Genomic DNA, 20,428 nt, shown 5'->3' with positions numbered 1-20,428 from the left:
TTGTCCCTAGTGTGTAGGATGGTGCTAGTGTACGGGGTGATCGCTGGTCGGCACGGTCTCAGTGGGCCGAAGGACCTAGTTTCCACGCTGTAACTCTAGACCAAAACTAAACTAAGTTAATGTCTAACTCATGAAGACAAAATTACAAAGCTGATTGCAAAAATAGATGAGAACAGCGTTTAGGAGCATCAGAAATTGGAATGGGATTAAGCCGTGCTTCCCAATCACTCTGCATTTGCAGTCAATAACAAGCACAACTGATTTTCTACTCACAGGCTCCTTTTGCTGTGTACTTCCACAGACGTTTAATTTTCTTCCCACACTTCCATTTCCACTCCGATTACAAACATTGAATTAAAAGGTATTTGTTTTAAAAATTGCACCCATCTTCTCACTGTAGTGCGTTCCCCAGAGTGACTTTGCTACCAGATAATAACCCACATGGCTGCCCCATCCTCGTATATTTTGATGCACCTTTGGGTACAAAGATCTATTGATCTCCATCTGGAATATAATCAATTTGTGTTGAAAGGCCTCTTAGGTAATCTGATAGACATGAACACAGACAAAAGCCTGCACTGAGAGCAAAATTAAAAGGGCTTCATTAAGCATTCCAAAACGAATTTTGTGCTCTGGCCAACAGATCATTTAGCAATGCTCATCCTGCTTTCTTCTACCATTAGCTGGGAGGCTTAGTTGAGTGTAGGAGCAAAGAGGTCCTTCTGCAGTTGTACAGGGCCCTGGTGAGACCACACCTAGAGTACTGTGTGCAGTTTTGGTCTCCAAATTTGAGGAAGGACATTCTTGCTATTGAGGGCGTGCAGCGTAGGTTCACTAGGTAAATTCCCGGAATGGCGGGGCTGTCGTATGTTGAAAGACTGGAGCAACTGGGCTTGTATATGGAATTTAGATGAAAGGGAATCTTATTGAAACATATAAGATTATTAAGGGATTGGACACGCTAGAGGCAGGAAACATGTTCCCAATGTCGGGAGAGTCGAGAACCAGGGGCCACAGTTTAAGAATAAGGGGTAGGCCATTTAGAACGGAGATAAGGAAAAACATTTTCACTCAGAGAGTTGTAAATCTGTGGAATTCTGCCTCAGAAGGCAGTGGAGGCCGATTCTCTGGATGCTTTCAAGAGAGAGTTAGATAGAGCTCTTAATGATAGCAGAGTCAGGGGGTATGGGGAGAAGGCAGGAACGGGGTACTGATTGTGAATGATCAGCCATGATCACATTGAATGGCGGTGCTGGCTCAAAGGGCCGAATGGCCTCCTCCTGCACCTATTGTCTATTGTCAGTGAGAAACCTACATCAACAGGAGGGGCAAGTTGAGGCTGCTTTCAACTTCCCACATGTAACAGGGTGGCACATTGGCATAGCTGTGGAGTTGGTGCCTTCCAGCGACAGATACTGGGTTGATCAGGGTGCTGTCTGTGCGGAGTTTGTACGTACTCCCCGTGACAGCATGGGCTATCTCCGGGTGCTCCCACACTCCAAAGATGTACAGGTTTGTAGGTTAATTGGCTTCGGTAAAGATTGTAAATTGTCCCTAGTGTGTAGGGCCTGTTTTCATGCTGTGTCTCTAAACTAAAATTAAACAAAGTTAACCTCAAGACAAAATTACAAAGCCAAATGCATAAATAGATCAGAACAGAGCATCAGAAATTGAAACGGGATCAAGCCATACATCCCAATCAGTCTGCACCCCCGACAATAAAACCAGACCTGATGTTACTGTGTCTAACGACAGACGTTTAATTTTCCTTCCTCACTTCCAATTCCATCTGATTGAAGTAAAAGGTATTTGTTTCAAAAAATTGCACCCAATGCAATGGGAGGCTTATCAGTGAGAAACCTACATCAGCACGGTGGCAGTCATGGTGGCGCAGAACTAGAGTTGCTGCCTTACAACGAATGCAGCGCCGGAGACCCGGGTTCGATCCTGACTGCGGGTGCTGTCTGTACGGAGTTTGTACGTTCTTCCCATGACCTGCATTGCATGGGTTTTCTCCGAGATCTTCGGTTTCCTCCCACTCTCCAAAGACGTACAGGTTTGTAGGTTACTCGGCTTGGTAAATGTAAAAATTGTCCCTAGTGGGTTTAAGATAGTGTTAATGTGCGGGGATTGCTGGTCGCGGACTCGATGTGCTGAAGGGCCTGTTTAGTTTAGTTTAGTTTAGAGATGCAGCACGGAAACAGGCTCTTCGGCCCAACGGTCCGCACCGACCAGCAATCCCCGCACATTAACAATATCCTACACCCACTAGGGGCAATTTTTACATTTACCAAGCCAATTAACCTACAAAGCTATACGTCTTTGGAGTGTGGGAGGAAACCGAAGGTCTCTGAGAAAACCCACGCAGGTCACGGGGCAAACTCCATACAGACAGCACCCATAGTCAGGATCGAACCCGGGTCTCCGGCGCTGCATTTGCTGTAAGGCACGTTTCCGTGCTGTATCTCTAAACTAAACAGGAGGGGCAAGTTGAGGCTGCTATCAACTTCCCACAAGTAACAGGGCGGCACAGTAGCTCAGTGGTACAGTTACTGCCTTACAGCGCCAGAGACCCGGGCTTGGTCCTGACTGCGGGTGCTGTCTGTACACAGGGATGGAGAGAAGGGGGATGGAGAGAGGGGGCATTACCCTTGCAGACCCCTCTCTCCATCCCTCCCCCATCCGTTGTACCAGCTTCAGTCGTCTTGTTGAGTGTCATTGTCTGTACTCGTTTTCACCTCGGCCACAACTAACAATGGCTTGTTTCCTTTGTCATCATCACTTTTTTGCATATCTTTCATTAATTTGTTCTATATCTCTCTACATCACTGTCCATATGTCTTGTTTCCCTTTCCCCTGACTCTCAGTCTGAAGAAGGGTCTCGACCTGAAATGTCACCTATTCCCTTTCTCCAGAGATGCTGTCTCATCACAATTTACCGTATGACATCTCATGTCTGGCATTGTAGACTGCAGCACCTAAAGTCTAACTTCAAGAAATGGGCTGTACAATTTCCCAGCATGAGATGCACATGGAATTGGCAGGGTAACAGCATGAATCCACCTGCTCAATATTTTCTAAAATAAGCAAAATTATCAATTACCAAGGCCTACATTTGTTAAGGAAAGAAATGCTGAAGGTGGTTCACACTGAAGTTGGACACAAAACGCTGGTGTACCTCCGCGAGTCAGGCAGCATCTCTGGAGAAAAGGAATGGGTGATGTTTCGGGTTGAGACCCTTCTTCAGACTGAGAGTAAGGGGAGAGGGAAACTAGAGATACGAAAAGGTACAAAGAACAAATGGATGAAAGGTACGAAACCTACATTTGTTTGTGATTTTTATTTCATATTCTCATGGTCATATCATGGAGCTGTCAGCAGATGGCACTATTACTCCATTTGCTGTTGACCAGGGAGTTTTTGCCCAAACAAAAACTATGCATTCTGAGAAACTATTTTTCAAATAAATGCAATCTTTATGTTTCTTTCTTCAGAGAAAATTGAAACCACTGTGCACTCAAAACAAAAAGGTCAGTATCTGGCGCCTGCTTCTGCCAAACAAGATATCATGTTGGGAATGTGTGGAATCAAGCGTTCTATGTGTTAAATTAATGAGAGTGGGGAGTGTGTAGATTGCACTTGGTGTTATGATATACATGCAAACGGTAAGCACCGTGGTGAAATGACCTCCTTTGCCAACTTCCACTCGAAGTGGAAAGAGGTGCTTTCAGACTGTGTCAGTGAAATGTCTGAATCACTTTCCCTCAGAACTGGATGGAGAAGGAAATCGATCCAGAGGGAAACGAAATCCCAGGGAGGAGTGCGGTCTCCATGGAAACCACAGTGTTTCAAAATTGGTGGAACTGGGTGGGAAGATTAGCAGCGCAGTCACTTTCAAAGTCTCCTTGAAACCTAGAGACACTGAGAGTGAGCTCTGCTCAGTGAAGTGTGGGGGACCTGGGGATTTAGTGACGCTCACAAACATCTTGAGCCAGCACAGTTCCATTAAATTGAGAATTTCTTTTAGAATGTTGAAAAGTATGGGTGCTTTTGTTATCTGTCTGAGCGTAAGGGGGGAGGGGGGGCTAGGTTTTGTTTTGTTCCTGGGGATAAGAAGACTTAAGCAGCGTCAGACACCCCCATGGATTATACTAAGCTGCATGCATCAGACGAGCAGCTGCAAAAATGTCTTGTGATGGGAAACCTGCAGTCAGGCTGAAATAGAACATGCTACGTCGACGACACAGAAAAAATCATTCACGCTTTCATTTCCTCCCGCCTAGACTATTGCAACTCCCTATACACTGGGATCAGCCAATCTTCCCTGTCCCGCCTGCAACTGGTACAAAACGCCGCAGCGAGACTCCTGACGGGTACCCGTAAAAGGGACCACATCACCCCGATTCTGGCCTCTCTCCACTGGCTCCCTGTACGGTACAGAATCAACTTCAAGCTCCTCCTATTCACGTATAAAGCCCTAAATGGACATTCCCCCCCCCTACATCAAAAATCTTCTAACCCACCTCTCTAACTCCAGGTCCCTCAGGTCGGCCGACTTGGGGCTACTCACTATCCCGCGGTCTAGGCTTAAGCTCAGGGGTGACCACGCTTTTGCGGTTGCAGCTCCTAGACTGTGGAACAGCATCCCTCTCCCCATCAGAACTGCCCCCTCCATCGACTCCTTTAAGTCCAGGCTCAAAACCTATTTCTACTCCCTAGCGTTTGAGGCTCATTGAGGAGGCGCTGTGAACTGTTTGCGTGCTACTGTATGTTTCATTTTTTTTTCCTTAGTACCTAATCAGATGTACAGCACTTTGGTCAACGTGGGTTGTTTTTAAATGTGCTATACAAATAAAATTGACTTGACTTGACTTGACTTGACGTAATGGTTCTGGTCTCCTCAAGGCAGAGGAGCATGCAAGCTGGACAATTTTCTGGTGGTAGTGCAGAAGCAAGGAACTGCAGTCTCCAGTTTACACAAAAGGACACAGTGCTGGAGTAACCCCAGCGGGTTATCTGTTGGACGGCGCAGACTCGGTGGACCGAACGGCCTGTTTCCACGCTGTATCGCTAAACTAGATGCAAAGTGTTGGGAACATGGAACGGGTCGAGCAGCATCTCTGGAGAACATGGAACGGTGCCGTTTCGGGACGGGACCTTTCTCCAGTCTGAAGAAGGGTCCTGTCCCAAAACATCACCTATCCATGTTCCCCAGTGATGCTGCTTGACCCACTGAGTTATTCCCAACACTTGGTGTCCATTTCTAGTCAATATTCTGGTGGGTCTGTCTTAGCCCAGATATGTTGCTGATTCAATAATTCAGGAAGGAAGACACTTGTGGAGGGATTGGGACAGGTGGGGTTCACTCCAACTACCAGCTTGTAAGAGTGGCATCAGTGAAGATGGACCATGTGTATACCATGAGTTCACTTCTGCCCTTGTATGACCAGTGAACACTGCAGGTAGCTGAGCCTCTCGTAGTAAGAGAGCGAGTGAACCTCATTCACACCAACCCTGTAATTCAGATCATGTTTGTTATTAGTGTTGTTGAAATCGTACACTTTATAGTTCATTGCCGGTGCCTCCATAAAACAAAGGGGAGGATAAACCTGTGTCATCTTCATGCAACAATTTAAAGTTAGCAACAGATTGGCTGGCCATTTAATTTGTCTTGTTAATTGGAATTGGAAATTTTTAGAGCGCCTGGTTTATTTTATGATCATGTTGCGAGTTACTGCATTTAATTTGCGTTTAAAGTCTAATCATTTGTGAATGATGTGATCGGCCTTTCATGTGCATAATATGAAATAATATTTTCGAACTGAATTCGAAACTTGTCGCGCCTCCAGCATTTTGGTGACTACTCTTGCAACACCTCAATGACCTTTATGACATTCCTCATTTGCTGTTTTTATTGGTATTTCACAGCCTAATTTAATTGGAGAGTAGAAACAAGAAACTGCAAATGCTGGTTTGCGGAAAAGGCACAAAGTGCTGGAGTGACTCAGCGGGTCACATGACATCCTTGGAGAACATGGATACGTCACCTTTCAGGTCTGATGATAGGTCCTGACTCGAAACATCACCTATCCATTTTCTCCAGAGATGCTACCTGACCCGTTGAGTTACTCCAGTCTTTTGTGTTCTTTTTCTGATAAAGAATGGCATCGATGCATTTGGAGGGAAAACTTGTAAACACAGGTGTGGTGAGCATCGTGATGTTACCTATGAGAGGTAATTTGCGATCACATGGAGAAAAATATTTTTGGCTCTCTCAGGAGGAAAATTACAAATAAGTCATTATTCAACACTATGATAGTCCCGGAATGGCGGGACTATCATATGTTGAAAGACTGGAGCGACTAGGCTTGTATACACTGGAATTTAGAAGGATGAGAGGAGATCTTATCGAAACGTATAAGATTATTAAGGGGTTGGACACGTTAGAGGCAGGAAACATGTTCCCAATGTTGGGGGAGTCCAGAACAAGGGGCCACAGTTTAAGAATAAGGGGTAGGCCATTTAGAACTGAGATGAGGAAAAACTTTTTCAATCAGAGAGTTGTGAATCTGTGGAATTCTCTGCCTCAGAAGGCAGTGGAGGCCAATTCTCTGAATGCATTCAAGAGAGAGCTAGATAGAGCTCTTAAGGATAGCGGAGTCAGGGGGTATGGGGAGAAGGCAGGAATGGGGTACTGATTGAGAATGATCAGCCATGATCACATTGAATGGCGGTGCTGACTCGAAGGGCCGAATGGCCTACTCCTGCACCTATTGTCTATTGTCTATTATTGTCAACACAGGTTTGTGCCATTCAGCCCAGCATCTAAAACCACAAATGGACACAAAATGCTGGAGTAACTCAGCGGGACAGGCAGTATCTCAGGAGGGAAGGAATGGATGATGTTTTGGATCGACACCCTTCTTCAGGCCCTCAGCCTACTACTCTCCCGGAACCTGGACGTTGTTGAGCTGCACAACTGCACTGAATACTTGGCTCGCTCCATGGCCAAGTTGCCAGCTGCTTACATCAGCTCTACAGGAGCTGAGGACTGCATGTTCAGCTGAGCTGCCCCATCTCATTTTGCAAGGCCGTTGTCAGTGTTGGACTGCCGCAGGTGCCAATGGTGTACACAATGCAACATTAAGCAGATATTTCACATTACTGCGTCTCTTTGCTTTGAACTTTTGCTATCAATAGCAGATCACAACTGTGCCAAGCTTAAACAACCGAGTTATTATGATCCATCTGGGAACAATGGACATTTGTCTCAGTTTTTGCCTGTGGTAAGTTGATACCTGTATGTCATCGTCAGTATCCTTTTACTTCATGGGAGGGTAGTGCAAAGTGGCATTGTGACAAAGCAGGCATTGTATTCAGAATACCATGGGGTGGCATAATGGTGCAGCAGTAGTGTTGCAGTCTTTACAGCGGCAGAGACCCAGGTTCGATCCTGACTACGGGTGCTACCTGTAAGGTGTTTGTGCATTCTCCCTGTGACCGCGTGGGATTTCTCCGGGTGCTCCGGTTTCCTCCCACACTCCAAAGACGTGCAGGTTTGTAGGTTAACTGGCTTCTGTAACTTGTCCCTAGTGTGTAGGATAGAACTAGTGTATGGGTGAGCATTGGTCGGTGCAGGCTCAGTGGGCCGACGAGCCTGTTTCCACGCTGTATCTTTAAACTAACCTAAAGCTAAAGCCAGAGGTTGAAGGTGTCCTTGAATATTCCAGCCAGTTGGTCCGCACACATTTGTAGCACTCAGTCAGGTATGACATCTGTGCCGGAATCTTTGTGCGGATTCACCCTCTTGAGGAATGCATTGATATCAGCCGAGAGACTGAGACCACAGGGTCTTCAGGGGCTGTGGGAACGTGTAGTTGTGTCATTGCACGCCCCTGCAAAGCGAGCATGAAAGGCATTGAACTCATCCAGAAGTGATGCATCACTGCTGCTCACGGTAACCAGTTTCTCCCCACTGTAATTTAGTTTAGTTTAGAGATACAGCGCGTAAACAGGCCTTTCGGCCCACCAAGTGTGCACCGACCCACCATCCCCACGCACTAACACTATCCGACACACACAAGGGACAATTTTTACAATTTTACCAAGCCAATTAACCTACAAACCTATACATCTTTGGAGTGTGGGAGGAAACAGGAGTACCCGGGGAAACCGACATGGTCACGGGGCGAAGGTACAAAATCCGTACAGACAGCACCCATGGTTAGGATCAAACCTGAGTCTCTGGCTCTGTGGGCAGTAACTCTGCCGCTGCTCTACGGTGCTGCCCCAGCAGGAGAGGACATGCAAGCCCTAAAGCAGCTGTGGCACAACTGCCTCTGACTCCCGCTGCGATGTAAATGTAAGGAGGGTGCCCTTAAACTGCATCGCTGGTGTGGGATCAGAGATGCACTTCCCCAGTGCAGTGCTAACGAATCCTAGCTGAACGCAGCACCATTTGTTACCATCTGCCAGAAGTCCTGGTTCAATAAATATTGGACCTACTTTACTGAAGAGCCACAGTCAGGTAGACTCTGCAGTTGCTATCCCAATCTTAGTTTAGTTTAAGAAGGGACTGCAGATGCTGGTTTATACCACAGATAGGCACAAAGTGTTGGAGTAAGTCAGGCAGCATCCATGGAGAAAAAGGGTGGGTGACGTTTCGGGTCGGAACCTGTCTGAAGATGGGGTCCAACTGGAAACGCCACCCGTCCTTTTTCTCCAGAGTTGCTGCCTGACCTGCTGAGTTACGCCAGCGCTTTGTGTCTATCTTAGTTTAGTTTGGTTTAATTTAGAGATGCAGCGTGGAAACATGTCCTTCGGCCCACCGAGTCCGCGCTGACCAACGATCACCCCGTACACAAGTTCCATCCTACACACTGGGGACAATTTACAGAAGCCAATTAACCTACAAACCTGCACATCTTCCGAATGTGGGAGAAAGCTGGAGCACCAGGAGAAAACGCACGCAGTCACAGGGAGAACGTGCTAATTCCGTACAGACAGCCAGGATCAAACCCAAGTGTCTGCTGCTGTAAGGCAGCAGCTCTATCAGTTAAATCTCGGTAAGGGCTTCAGTTACTGCAAGAAATGGTTGGTTGTTTTAGGAAATTGCATGAGTTTTGTTTAAATTGTGTAATTTAATATGGCTGCTTCAGACCGCCATTGTGAAATGGACACTTAATTGTTTGAATGAAGATACATAGATAATTTTAGTAGAGTTAAAACAGTCATTTTCCATGTCCTCTGTACCATGATTCTGCAAAACACACAATATCACTATGATTGTATACACGCCGTCACCCACCATTTACCCTTTAATCTAGCCAACAAATTGTTAAAATAATACATTAAATGCTGGATATGCGTGTACATCCTGACAGCATAACATAAGCAATATTGTCATGTTTCAACCATTAACATTTTCAGTACGTCTCATCGTGAGATATTTGAGTGATTGATTCTGGATATCAAAACCATTAGAGATGCTGTGTGTTACTGTAATGTGGAAGAATATCGAAGAGAAGATACTTATGTGCTGACGTCATTGAGAAATTGTACTATTCTTTGTTACTATGCCAGATATTAAAGAAAGATGTACGTATACATACCACAGAAATGGTATGCCATTGTACTGAAAGGATGACATTTCTTATCCACATAGGCGTATGCTGGGCTATTTCGGAAAAGAATCGGACGTTGTTGATGTGGCTCTGGTCGACTATGTCAATAGGGATGATTGGTTTATTGATCTAATCGAGCACATTGTGGCAGCACAGTGGCACAACTAGTAGAGCTGCTGCCTCACAGCACCAGAGACCTGCGTTCGATCCTGACCTTGGGTGCTGTCAGTGTGGAGTCTGGATATTCTCCCTGTGACCGCATGGGTTTACTCCAAGCAATCGGGCTTCCTCCCACATCCCAAAGACGTGCGGCTTTGTAGGGTAATTGGCCTCAGTAAAATAGTGTGTACAGAGTGAATGAGACAGTAGGATAACACAAAACTAGTGTAACCGGGTGATTGATGGTCGGCGTGGACTCAGTGGGCCAAAGGACTTGTTTCCATGCTGTATCTCTAAACTAAACTAAAAGTTTAAACTAATTGGATTGGTGTAAAACGGCAAAAAGGTTGGCGTGAAAGTGGTAGTTTGCTGTATGACTGTTTCTCAACTAAAGGATATTAGTAAATCGAATAGTTTTAAATGAATATCCAGTTGATTCATGGGCACCATTACTGACACTACCTGTTGATTACAGTTTTTAATGATAGACATAAGGAACTGCAGATGTTTGAATCTTGCGTAGAACGCAAGGTGCTGGAGGAACTCAGTAGGTCAGGCAACATCTCCGATTTATTGATACATCCTGCTTCTGCCATCGTCCTGAAACGTCCTGGCTGCATTGAAACATACCCATGAAACAGCACTGGTTGGGATCATCCACCTGGCCTATCTTTGTACAGATATCACAACTAGAGTTGGGGTGCCAGGACCAGTGGCACGGTGGTGCAGCGGTAGAGTTGCTACCTAACAGCACCAGACACTCAGGTTCGATCCTGACTACAGGTGTTGTCTTTATGGAGTTTGTACGTTTGCCCCATGACCTGCATGGGTTCTCTTCGGGTGCTATGGTTTTCTCCCACACTCCAAAGACTAATTGGCTCGATAAAATTGCAAATTGTCCCTCGTGTGTGTAGGATAGTATTAGTGTGTGGGATCGCTGGTGGGCACAGACTCGGTGAGCCGAAGGGCCTGTTTACGCACTCTATTTTTAAAAACTAAAACCTCAAAGATGTCCTCTAAAATGTTCAGCCAGCATGTCCATAGTGCCCAATTATGAACAGTTTACTGCCTGTAGGTTGGTCAATGTTTAGTGCCGTCCTCCACCCAACACCCTTTTTTAAGCCCAAGACTCACTATTGCACCATAAGTAGCGTAACACTTGCCTCCATTATTCAAAGCCTTAACCTCAGGATTTTGGAGTTGATTCATGGGCACCATTACTGACTACCTGTTGATTACAGTTTTTAATGATAGACATAAGGAACTGCAGTTGTTTGAATCTTGCGTAGAACGCAAGGTGCTGGAGGAACTCAGTAGGTCAGGCAACATCGCCGATTTAATGATACATCCTGCTTCTGCCATTGTCCTGAGTTGGGGGTTAGAGTAACAAAGGCGGGGAAGCTAAACCTCAAGCGCTGAATTATTTTGCTCAGGCAGATGAAAATGAAAGATGTTGGTCTCCATCCTGGGATTGAAATGGAGTAGAGATAGACACAAAGTGTTGGAGTAACTCAGCGGGTCAGGCAGCATCTCTGGAGAAAAAGGATGGGTGACGTTTTAGGTCAAGATCCTTCTTCAGACTCTACTTGATATGTACGGAAAATGTCTCTTCGTGTATTTGAACTGGGCCTGGTGCCTTGTGTTAAAATCCTATGATTAGTTTTCAAAAGAAATATGTCATAAGATGGACCCTTGAACTTTGGAGACAAGGATTTCTAAACTTGGCTAAAGTTCATTTTAGGCAGAAATGTAACTTCTTTGAAACAAAAAAGTGCTTTGCTTTAGTGGTTGCATTTGGTAAAAGCCTCCAAATTTCTTAATCATTTGGTTATATTAGAAGAAAATGGATGAAACGGTCTGTTTTATTTTTTTTAAAGTAAACCAAGTTAATTTAATTATTTTTTACTTTTATTTTTACACAAAGGGTGGTGGATGTATGGAACGAGCTGCCAAAGGAGGTAGTTGAGACAGGTACCATCACAACGTTTATGAAACATTTAGACAGGTACATGGATAGCACAGGTTTAGAGGGATATGGGCCAAAAGCAGGCAGGTGGGACTAGTGTAGATGGAACATATTGACCGGTGTGGGCAAGTTAGGCCAGAGGGCCTGTGTCCATGATGTAAGACTCTATGACTCTATTTGGCTAGAAAATTGTTATTATTATGTTACATTAATGTATTGTGGCAAAATAATAGTAGATAACACATTATTTATGTTATTTTTATTTGACTATGTCAATGGATGGGAAAGGATTAGAGTGATTTGGGCGTACACTGGTGGGACTAACGAGGATGGGGCATGTTGGATGGTGTGGGCAAGTTGGGCCAAAGGTTGTGTTTCTGAGCTGTGTGACTCCATGACTTTATGCAATTATTATTATTACTGTGTTGCAGTACGTTAATGTATCTGTCAAAAAATAGTAGATAATACATTACTTTTCAATTATCAAGTTCAGTATTCAACCTCCACTCTGTTGTCCAAAAGCACAATTAATAACAATGTGTCATGGTATTTTATAAATCTGTCTGCCTAATTCAGCATCTTGGCGAATGCCAACATAAACCATGAAAACATGACCTTGTATGAGGCAGGATTCCATTTCTCATCCATATGCAATTAATTCCAGAAACTGATGTCAACCTTTCCTAAGTATTGTGGAAAGATGATCTTGATCTCATCCAGACATCATTAACATCAATGAATTCAGCTTCTTTCATCAGTAAGTTTTCAAGAGAGCAGTAATCACAGGTAACTCTGAAGCAAACAAACTCAGTAGGCATACTTTTTACATAGGAAGGCAGAGACACTTTATGAGCTGCTGTGACTCCAATAGTTATCACTTTTAGTCCATCTGCAGGTAAATGATCACTTTGTATTCCCCAAATTAAAACAAGAAATGCTGGAAGTATACATAGCAGATCAGGCAGCTTCCAGGATAAGAACAAAACCTGACTCAGAAAGGAACAGGGCGGCACAGTGGCGCAGAGGTAGAGTTGCTGCCTTTCAGCGGCAGAGACCCGGGTTCGATCCTGACTACGGGCGCAGTCTGTACGGAGTTTTACGTTCTCCCTCTGACCACATGTGCTCCGGTTTCCTCCCATATTCCAGAGACGGGCAGGTTTGTAGGTTAATTGGCCCACCCCTTGGGTTCCTTTTACACCACTTGTGTTGAAATCTGAAAAGCACTGACTACAGATGTGGTGCAGGCAGTTTCCATTGTGGTCGTTCAGAGGAAACAGGATGAACATGGTGATGAAAATGTACAAAGTGATGATGGCTGGAAGATGGAACTGGTGAGTTGCCCTGTTGGAGAACTGATGTGATCGAACAGCCTCGTTCTACACTAATCTACGAGACAATTCTGTGAATTAGTTGGGTTGAATAACCTTTTCCTGCCTTCAGTTTATATACAATGATTGCTAATGTTGCATTTAATCACTGTGATGTTTCTTTACCACTGGTTTAACAGGTGATGACTTTCTTTAAACCTAACAAAGTTTTAAGAATTGAAACAGTTAAATTAAATTATTTCCAGTATTGCTGGCACTGCCATTTTGATTGAGAAAGAGAGATCCATCATTGCATCTTCTTATCCCACCATTACTTGAACACATTTAATCTAAATACATTCACTTGTAATGTCTTTTGAGTTGCTATTCCCTCAAAAAATTATATTTTACTTGAAAAGAAAATGACCTTCACAAGGATTAGGATGATGGTTTAGAATGTGTCTTCATTAAAATGTGCAGGCAAAGCCACTAATCATTTAGAATTCTGCCTTACAAAAAGATATCTCTGCAGTCACGAAGCTTTGTGCAGCAGCTTTTGTTTAACAGAGAATCAAGGACAACCCTTATGGATTCATTAATTATTCTTGAACATCAAATCTGTCTCTCCTTGATGTAGATTCATGGCATTGAAATATATTACAAAGTTGAAAAGGTGTCCCAGTATACAAACCAAACAGGAATAACTTTAACCATAGGGTGGTGAATCTGTGGAATTCATTGCCACAGACGACTGTGGAGGCGAATTCATTGGGATTTTTGAGGCAGAGATTGATAGGTTTTTGATTAGTAAAATTGATGTTCATAGGTTCTAGGAGCAAAATTAGGTAATTCGGTCCATCAAGTCTACTCCACCATTCAATCGTGGCTGATCTATCTTTCCCTCTCAACCCCATTCTTCTGCCTTCTCCCCACAACCCCTGACACCCTTAAGGGCCAGTCCCACTTTAGGCGATTTTAAGGCGACTGCTGGCGACTGTCAAAGTCATAGCAGATCACAGAACTTTTCTTTTACCCGACGACAATGACCACGACAAGGCCGAGTCAGGTCGAGATTACAGCATCTTCGGAAACATCACGAAATTCCCACGCTGTCAATGCTTCTCCGGCGTCCTAATTTTCGCTGAAATCACTAGATAACACATTATTTCTGTTATTTTTATTTGACTATGTCAATGGATGGGAAAGGATTAGAGGGATATGGGCATACACTAGTGGGACTAGCGTGAATGGGGCATGTTGGATGGGATGGGCAAGTTGGGCCAAAGGTTGTGTTTCTGAGCTGTGTGACTCCATGACTTTATGCAATTATTATTATTACTGTGTTGCAGTACGTTAATGTATCTGTCAAAAAATAGTAGATAATACATTACTTTTCAATTATCAAGTTCAGTATTCAACCTCCACTCTGTTGTCCAAAAGCACAATTAATAACAATGTGTCATGGTATTTTATAAATCTGTCTGCCTAATTCAGCATCTTGGCGAATGCCAACATAAACCATGAAAACATGACATTGTATGAGGCAGGATTCCATTTCTCATCCAAATGCAATTAATTCCAGAAACTGATGTCAACCTTTCCTAAGTATTGTGGAAAGATGATCTTGATCTCATCCAGACATCATTAACCAATGAATTCAGCTTCTTTCTTCAGTAAGTTATCAAGGGAGCAGTAATCACAGGTAACTCTGAAGCAAACAAACTCAGTAGGCATACCTTTTACATAGGAGGGCAGAGACACTTTATGAGCTGCTGTGACTCCAATAGTTATCACTTTTAGTCCATCTGCAGGTAAATGATCACTTTATATTCCCCAAATTAAAACAAGAAATGCTGGAAGTATACATAGCAGATCAGGCAAGTACTTGAGAGTTTTGAACTATAACATCTTGTGTGGGTTACTTAAAAACCAAGCATCACTGTAACAAGGCATAAACTGGATTTACTTCCAGTTTACTAATAGCTGTATTAACCTCTGACTAAAGGAATTCCTCCTCACCTCCTTCCTAAAGATACGTCCTTTTATTCTGAAGCTATGGCCTCAGGTCCTTGACTTTCCCTTTCATGGAAGCATCCTCTCCTCATCCACTCAAAAGGTGTCAAAGGTTATGGGGAGAAGGCAAGAGAATGGGGTTGAGAGTGAAAAATAGATCAGCCATGATCGAATGGCAGGGCAGACTTGATGGGCTGAATGGCCTAATTCTGCTTCTATGTCTTATAAACTTGTGAACTAGGAAGACAGAGTAAGGACCCTATTACAGAATAGCTGATTTTTCAATCCGCAAATGATCAGAGTGGTGGCTGGCCCTCTGTTTTTATTGACCTGAATGTAGTGATTAATGATCCTAGAGGAAGATAGTGCCTGAACGCGCACAGACATCTTCCCACGATTGGAATTTCAATATAACTAATAGAGGTGAGATTCCTATTTACTGTTATCTTGCCAATGCTTTTGATTCTGATTCTGATTGGGATTAGTTTATTGTCATGTACACTAGGGTGCATTGACATTCATTGTTTAGATGAAGCTCCCAGATTGTACAGTATAATACAGTGATACAGCAATAAATACAACAAATGCAAAACAGCATGATGATGCGCGATTGTAGTGGAACGTGAAATTGTTTAAAACAAAATATTGAAGTAAATAAGTTCACAAGTGATAGGAGCAGAATTAGGCCATTCGGTCCATCAAGTCTACTCCACCATTCAATCATGGCTGATCTACCTTTCCCTCTCAACCCCATTCTCCTGCCTTCTCCCCATAACCCCCTGACAGCCGTACTAATCAAGAATCTGTCAATCTCTGCCTTAAACATATGCCTTGGAAGACTTGGCCTCCACAGCCTTCTGTGGCAATGAATTCCACAGATTCACCACCATAACTGAATAACTGGATGAGGTAGAGTTCAATATAAGAGTGCAAAGAAGATGTACACGGATGTTGCTGGGACTTGGGGACCCAGCTATAGGGAGAGGTTGGATAGGCTAGGATTTTATTCGTTGGAGTGAAGGAGGACGAGGAGTGATTTTATAGAGGTATTTCAGACCATGAGCGGAATAGATAGGATAAACGCACAGATGGGGACAGTGGACTATTGAATCGAGAGGCCGAGGATGTTGGCCAAGACTGCGACCAGCTGAGTGGTGCACGATTTCAGAACCCATCCAGGGACTGTAACCAGCTGCACCTGGTGAAAGCAGATCTGACTTCTGCCATCGGGATGAAGAGGACCGAGCAGGCGGGTGTGGGGACGTGCCTTAGAGGAACTTTGTTTGACTCTTCAAAGTGAACATAAAAGACATTAAGCTGATGCATGAAAAGGCTCCGGAGTATTACTGGAGACACACTGTATTATTAGAACAGAGACAGAAACCTCATGGTTGATTGTGATTGCAGGGCTTTTCTGATTGAGGGTGAACATCTTTTAAGTGCAATTAATGGTTCTACTGAGTTACAATGATTAAACTAATCAGCTGAATTACTAGTTTTTGATCATAGTCATGGAAATGAGACTTTAATCCCCACGATTTTGAAAGATTGAAGTGTGATGCCTTCTGTAAATAACTTCTAAAGCAAACAATCAAATGCTGCACTTATAATGAGATACAGAAGCCGATTTGATCTCAAAATTGGTCAAGTCTCCATTTGCCATTATAAATTAGCTAAACAGCTCTCTTGAATCTCAAGTGCTGATGCATTATCCATGCCAACCTCAAATATAAGCTGAACGCTGCTGTGGTAGCGGTGATGAGATTTATTGCAGTAAGTAAGGGGCGTGGCTGTGTTCTGCAGCTGCAGCTCACCGGCAGTCTCTCTGTTTTTTGTTTTTTTTTGTCTATTGTCATCGTTTAATGTACGTTTTGTTCTATTTTTAACTCTGTGTATGTGGGGGGTGGTGGTGGGGGGGGTGGGGGAAACCTTTTTTCTAATCTCCTCCTCAACGGAGATGCGACTTTTACCGTGTCGTGTCTCCGTTCGCGCTACGGCCTAACATCGTGGAGTCGGCGGCCTCCAGCTGGGATCGACCTTGAAGACTCCGGTCGCAGGGCCTGGACTTACCATCTCGGAGGCTTCGGCCGTGGGCCCTGCAGACCGCAACATCGGGAGCTCGCAGGTCCCTGGCTGGCGACCGGCTTTCAGGAGCTCCAGCCGTAGCAGCTTCGACCGCCCCGGAGCACGAGGTACGATCAACCCGCTCGCAGGCCCCTCATCGCCCTGCGTGGCCTGGCCGCGGCACTTTCCATCGCCCGGTGGGGGCTCAGGACCTTCATCGGCCTGCTCGGCTCGGCTCGGCCCTGGGACTTTTCATCGCCCGGTGGGGGCTCAGGACCTTCATCGGCCTGCTCGGCTCGGCCCTGGAACTTTCCATCGCGCGGTGGGGGCTTCAAAAAGTTGGGAGCCTCGATCACCTCGTGGCACCACGGGAGAAGAATGAGGAGGAGATAAGACTTTTCTTTGCCTTCCATCACAGTGAGGGTGTGCCTAGAGCAATCACTGTGATGGCTGTTTGTGTTAAAATTGTATCTGTGTGTCCTGTGCTTTTTGTTGTCTACTGCCGGACCCTGACGTGAGAGGACGCTGGCGCTGTTTATTCGCCGCTTCTCCGTTAGGATAGTTTGTCTGTTTGTTTTTATGTTATGATTGTTTTTGTAAAGCGCTTTGAGCTTCTGGTAAGGCGCTATATAAAATAAATGCTTATTATTATTATTATTATTATTATTATATAAGTACTGGGTGATTTATAACCCAGCCTCTTTCAACAGATGCATATTGATTATGGGCCTTCTTTCATAGTTTAGCCAGTGGATTTGAACTGTTGGTGGGGCAGTCGTTATCCATGGCAAAGCACTCCAATGCATTCCCATTTTTCCCTCTTTCTTTCAAAGGTAAACCCAGCAGCATAAAACAGTCATCTATTTGTAGGGAATAAGGTCTCACAGGGGTGCAGCGGTACAGTTGCTGCCTCACAACACCAGAGACACAGATTCGATCCAGACTACGGATGCTTGTCTGTACAGAGTTTGTATATTCTCCCTGTGATTGTGCGAGTTTTCTCCGGGTGCTCCGGTTTCCCCCTCCACTCTAAAGATGTAAAGGTTTGAAGGTTAATTGGCTTTGGTAAAATTGTAAATTGTCCCTGGTGTGTAGGATAGTGCCCGTGTACAAACTGATCAGCGCGTACTCTGCGCAACGAAGGGCCTTTTTCCGTGCTGTCTCTCTAAAGTCTAAATACAAACGTGGGGAACCACAGGATAATATTGACTGTGGATAATTCAAAACAAGGAAAATATTCCAGTTTCTACAAATAGCAAAACATGGTAACTTTAGTGTTGTCGTAAATCTGGATAAATAAAACACTATGTTTAGAAATTGGTTCCATTGATATCTGATTTTTATGTGGTATATAGATCACTTAGTGCATGCATTAATGTGATTGCCCCAGTTGACCCATCACGAAACTGGGCTACATGGAGACAACCTGGGGAAGATGATATTTCCTCATTAAACTGCTGCAACCTCATCTTCATTTCTCGCCAAAAATGACAAAGAACAAAATGGCCCCAAATCACCAGTGTGTGGGAAGGAGCTGTGGATGCTGGTATATTCCAAAGATAGGCACAAAATGCTGGAGTAACTCAGCGGGTCGGGCAGCATCTCTGGAGGAAAAGAATAAATGACATTTGGGGTCGGAACCCGTCTTCAGACCATCAGCGATACTTGAATTAAAGGATGCTCACTGGAACATTGACATTCGCTAAAGGACACAAAGTGCTGGAGTAGCTCAGCAGGTCAGGCATTATCCCTGGAGAACATGGATAGGTGATGTTTCGGGTCGAGACCCTGAACCATCCAATCAGCAACTAGAGAGGGTCCTGAGCTACCATCTATCTTGGACTATCTTTAATCGGACTTTACTGGACTTTATCTTGCACTATACGTTTATCCCTTTAATTTTGCATCTGTACACTGTGGACAGCTCGATTTTAAAGTGAAGGGGAAAAGATTTTATAGAAATCTGAGTCGTGACAATAGACAATGGACAATAGACAATAGGTGCAGGAGTAGGCTATTCAGCCCTTCGAACCAGCACCGCCATTCAATGTGATCATGGCTGATCATTCTCAATCAGTACCCTGTTCCTGCCTTCTCCCCATACTCCCTGACTCCGCTATCCTTAAGAGCTCTATGTGACTTTTTCACACAAAGGGTGGTGGGTGTATGGAACGAGCTGCTGGAGGAGGTCATTGAGGCAGGGATGATTGCAACGTTTAAGAAACACGGGCCAAAAGCATGCAGGTGGATGGGGCATGCTAGTCGGTGTGGGCAAGTTGGGCCAAACGCCTGTTTCTACACTGTGTGACTCTTTGACTCTAAGATATAAATTCTACACTGACGTAAATAGCTGCGTTTAATTAAAATAGCTATTTATACTACTATATTTAGAGATCAAATTATTACGTGAGAAAATTTTCAGTGAGGATTTTAGCATGAGGCTTCTTGGCACACCTTGCTGTCATGTTAGCCTGAGTAAAACTCATTCATGTTGTATCAAAGACATAATGTAGATGAAAGTCATCAAGGACACTGAGGTCATTGCACGAGTCATTTTTGCATTCCTCCTTGTGTAAATGTGATACCATTCCTCGCATAACTGTTGCTATGGCATCAACCTTGTTAGATTAATAGTGGCATTGAGGTAAATGTTTTTGAAGATCAGATGGTTTTCAGGAGTTACATCACACATCAAGGGTATGTGGGATAAAGAGTTAGCTCATTGTTCTAGGTCATCTTGGAATATCAAGACGTGTCCATGGTGAGTTATTTACTACTTGTTTGACAGAGGATATTTTCCCCAATAAATGAACAAATGTATTGTAAATCAGGCGGTGCAGCGGTAGAGTTGCTGTCTCACAGCGCCAGAGACCCGGGGTTCGATCCTGACTACGGGTGCTGTTTGTACGGAGTTTTTACGTTCTCCCCGTGACCGCATGGGTGTTCTCCCAGTGCTCTGGTTTCCTCCCGCGTTCCAAAGACGTTCAGGCTTGTAGGTTAATTGGCTTTGGCATTCACGGAACCAGGCAGAGGGCAGTGGAGGGTTCTAGTCGGGTTGACTGCCTGCCTCTCTTCCGGGCCTAGGTCTGTCCCCGCGTGTCCCTGGAGAGGGAGCACGCGATGTCCATGGCAACAATAGAGGCCTTCCGTGAATGCTAGTCGTCATGAGGACTCAAGTGCATCGTGGATACGGCTGACAACGCTGCAATCTGATGATCGATGTTTGCAAATTAAAACGAGTAGCAGTTTTGGTCAATGTAGTATGTTGTAAACTGTGAATTTCCAATTAAACCTCT

At 44.4% G+C, this 20,428-nt stretch overlaps 1 protein-coding gene across 5 annotated transcripts in view; it reads left to right on the top strand.

Moving 5' to 3' along the window:
• Positions 1–20,428, top strand: part of lsamp (limbic system associated membrane protein) — a 1,629,956-nt gene that overhangs the window by 1,596,229 nt on the left and 13,299 nt on the right. For 3 of the 5 annotated variants that reach the window (XM_078409128.1, XM_078409131.1, XM_078409127.1), the window contains one exon: positions 3,495–3,530. The exons of the other annotated variants lie outside the window; for them this stretch is intronic. In XM_078409128.1, coding sequence (XP_078265254.1) covers positions 3,495–3,530 — 36 coding nt within the window. The remainder of the gene's footprint in view (positions 1–3,494; positions 3,531–20,428) is intronic. 5 annotated transcript variants of the gene reach the window in all.

This window comes from Rhinoraja longicauda, chromosome 12, assembly GCF_053455715.1.
Source record: "Rhinoraja longicauda isolate Sanriku21f chromosome 12, sRhiLon1.1, whole genome shotgun sequence".
In the NCBI taxonomy this organism is placed as follows: domain Eukaryota; kingdom Metazoa; phylum Chordata; class Chondrichthyes; order Rajiformes; family Arhynchobatidae; genus Rhinoraja; species Rhinoraja longicauda.
Note: the sequence above shows the minus strand (reverse complement) of the source record. Positions and strands in the feature narration are given on the sequence as shown.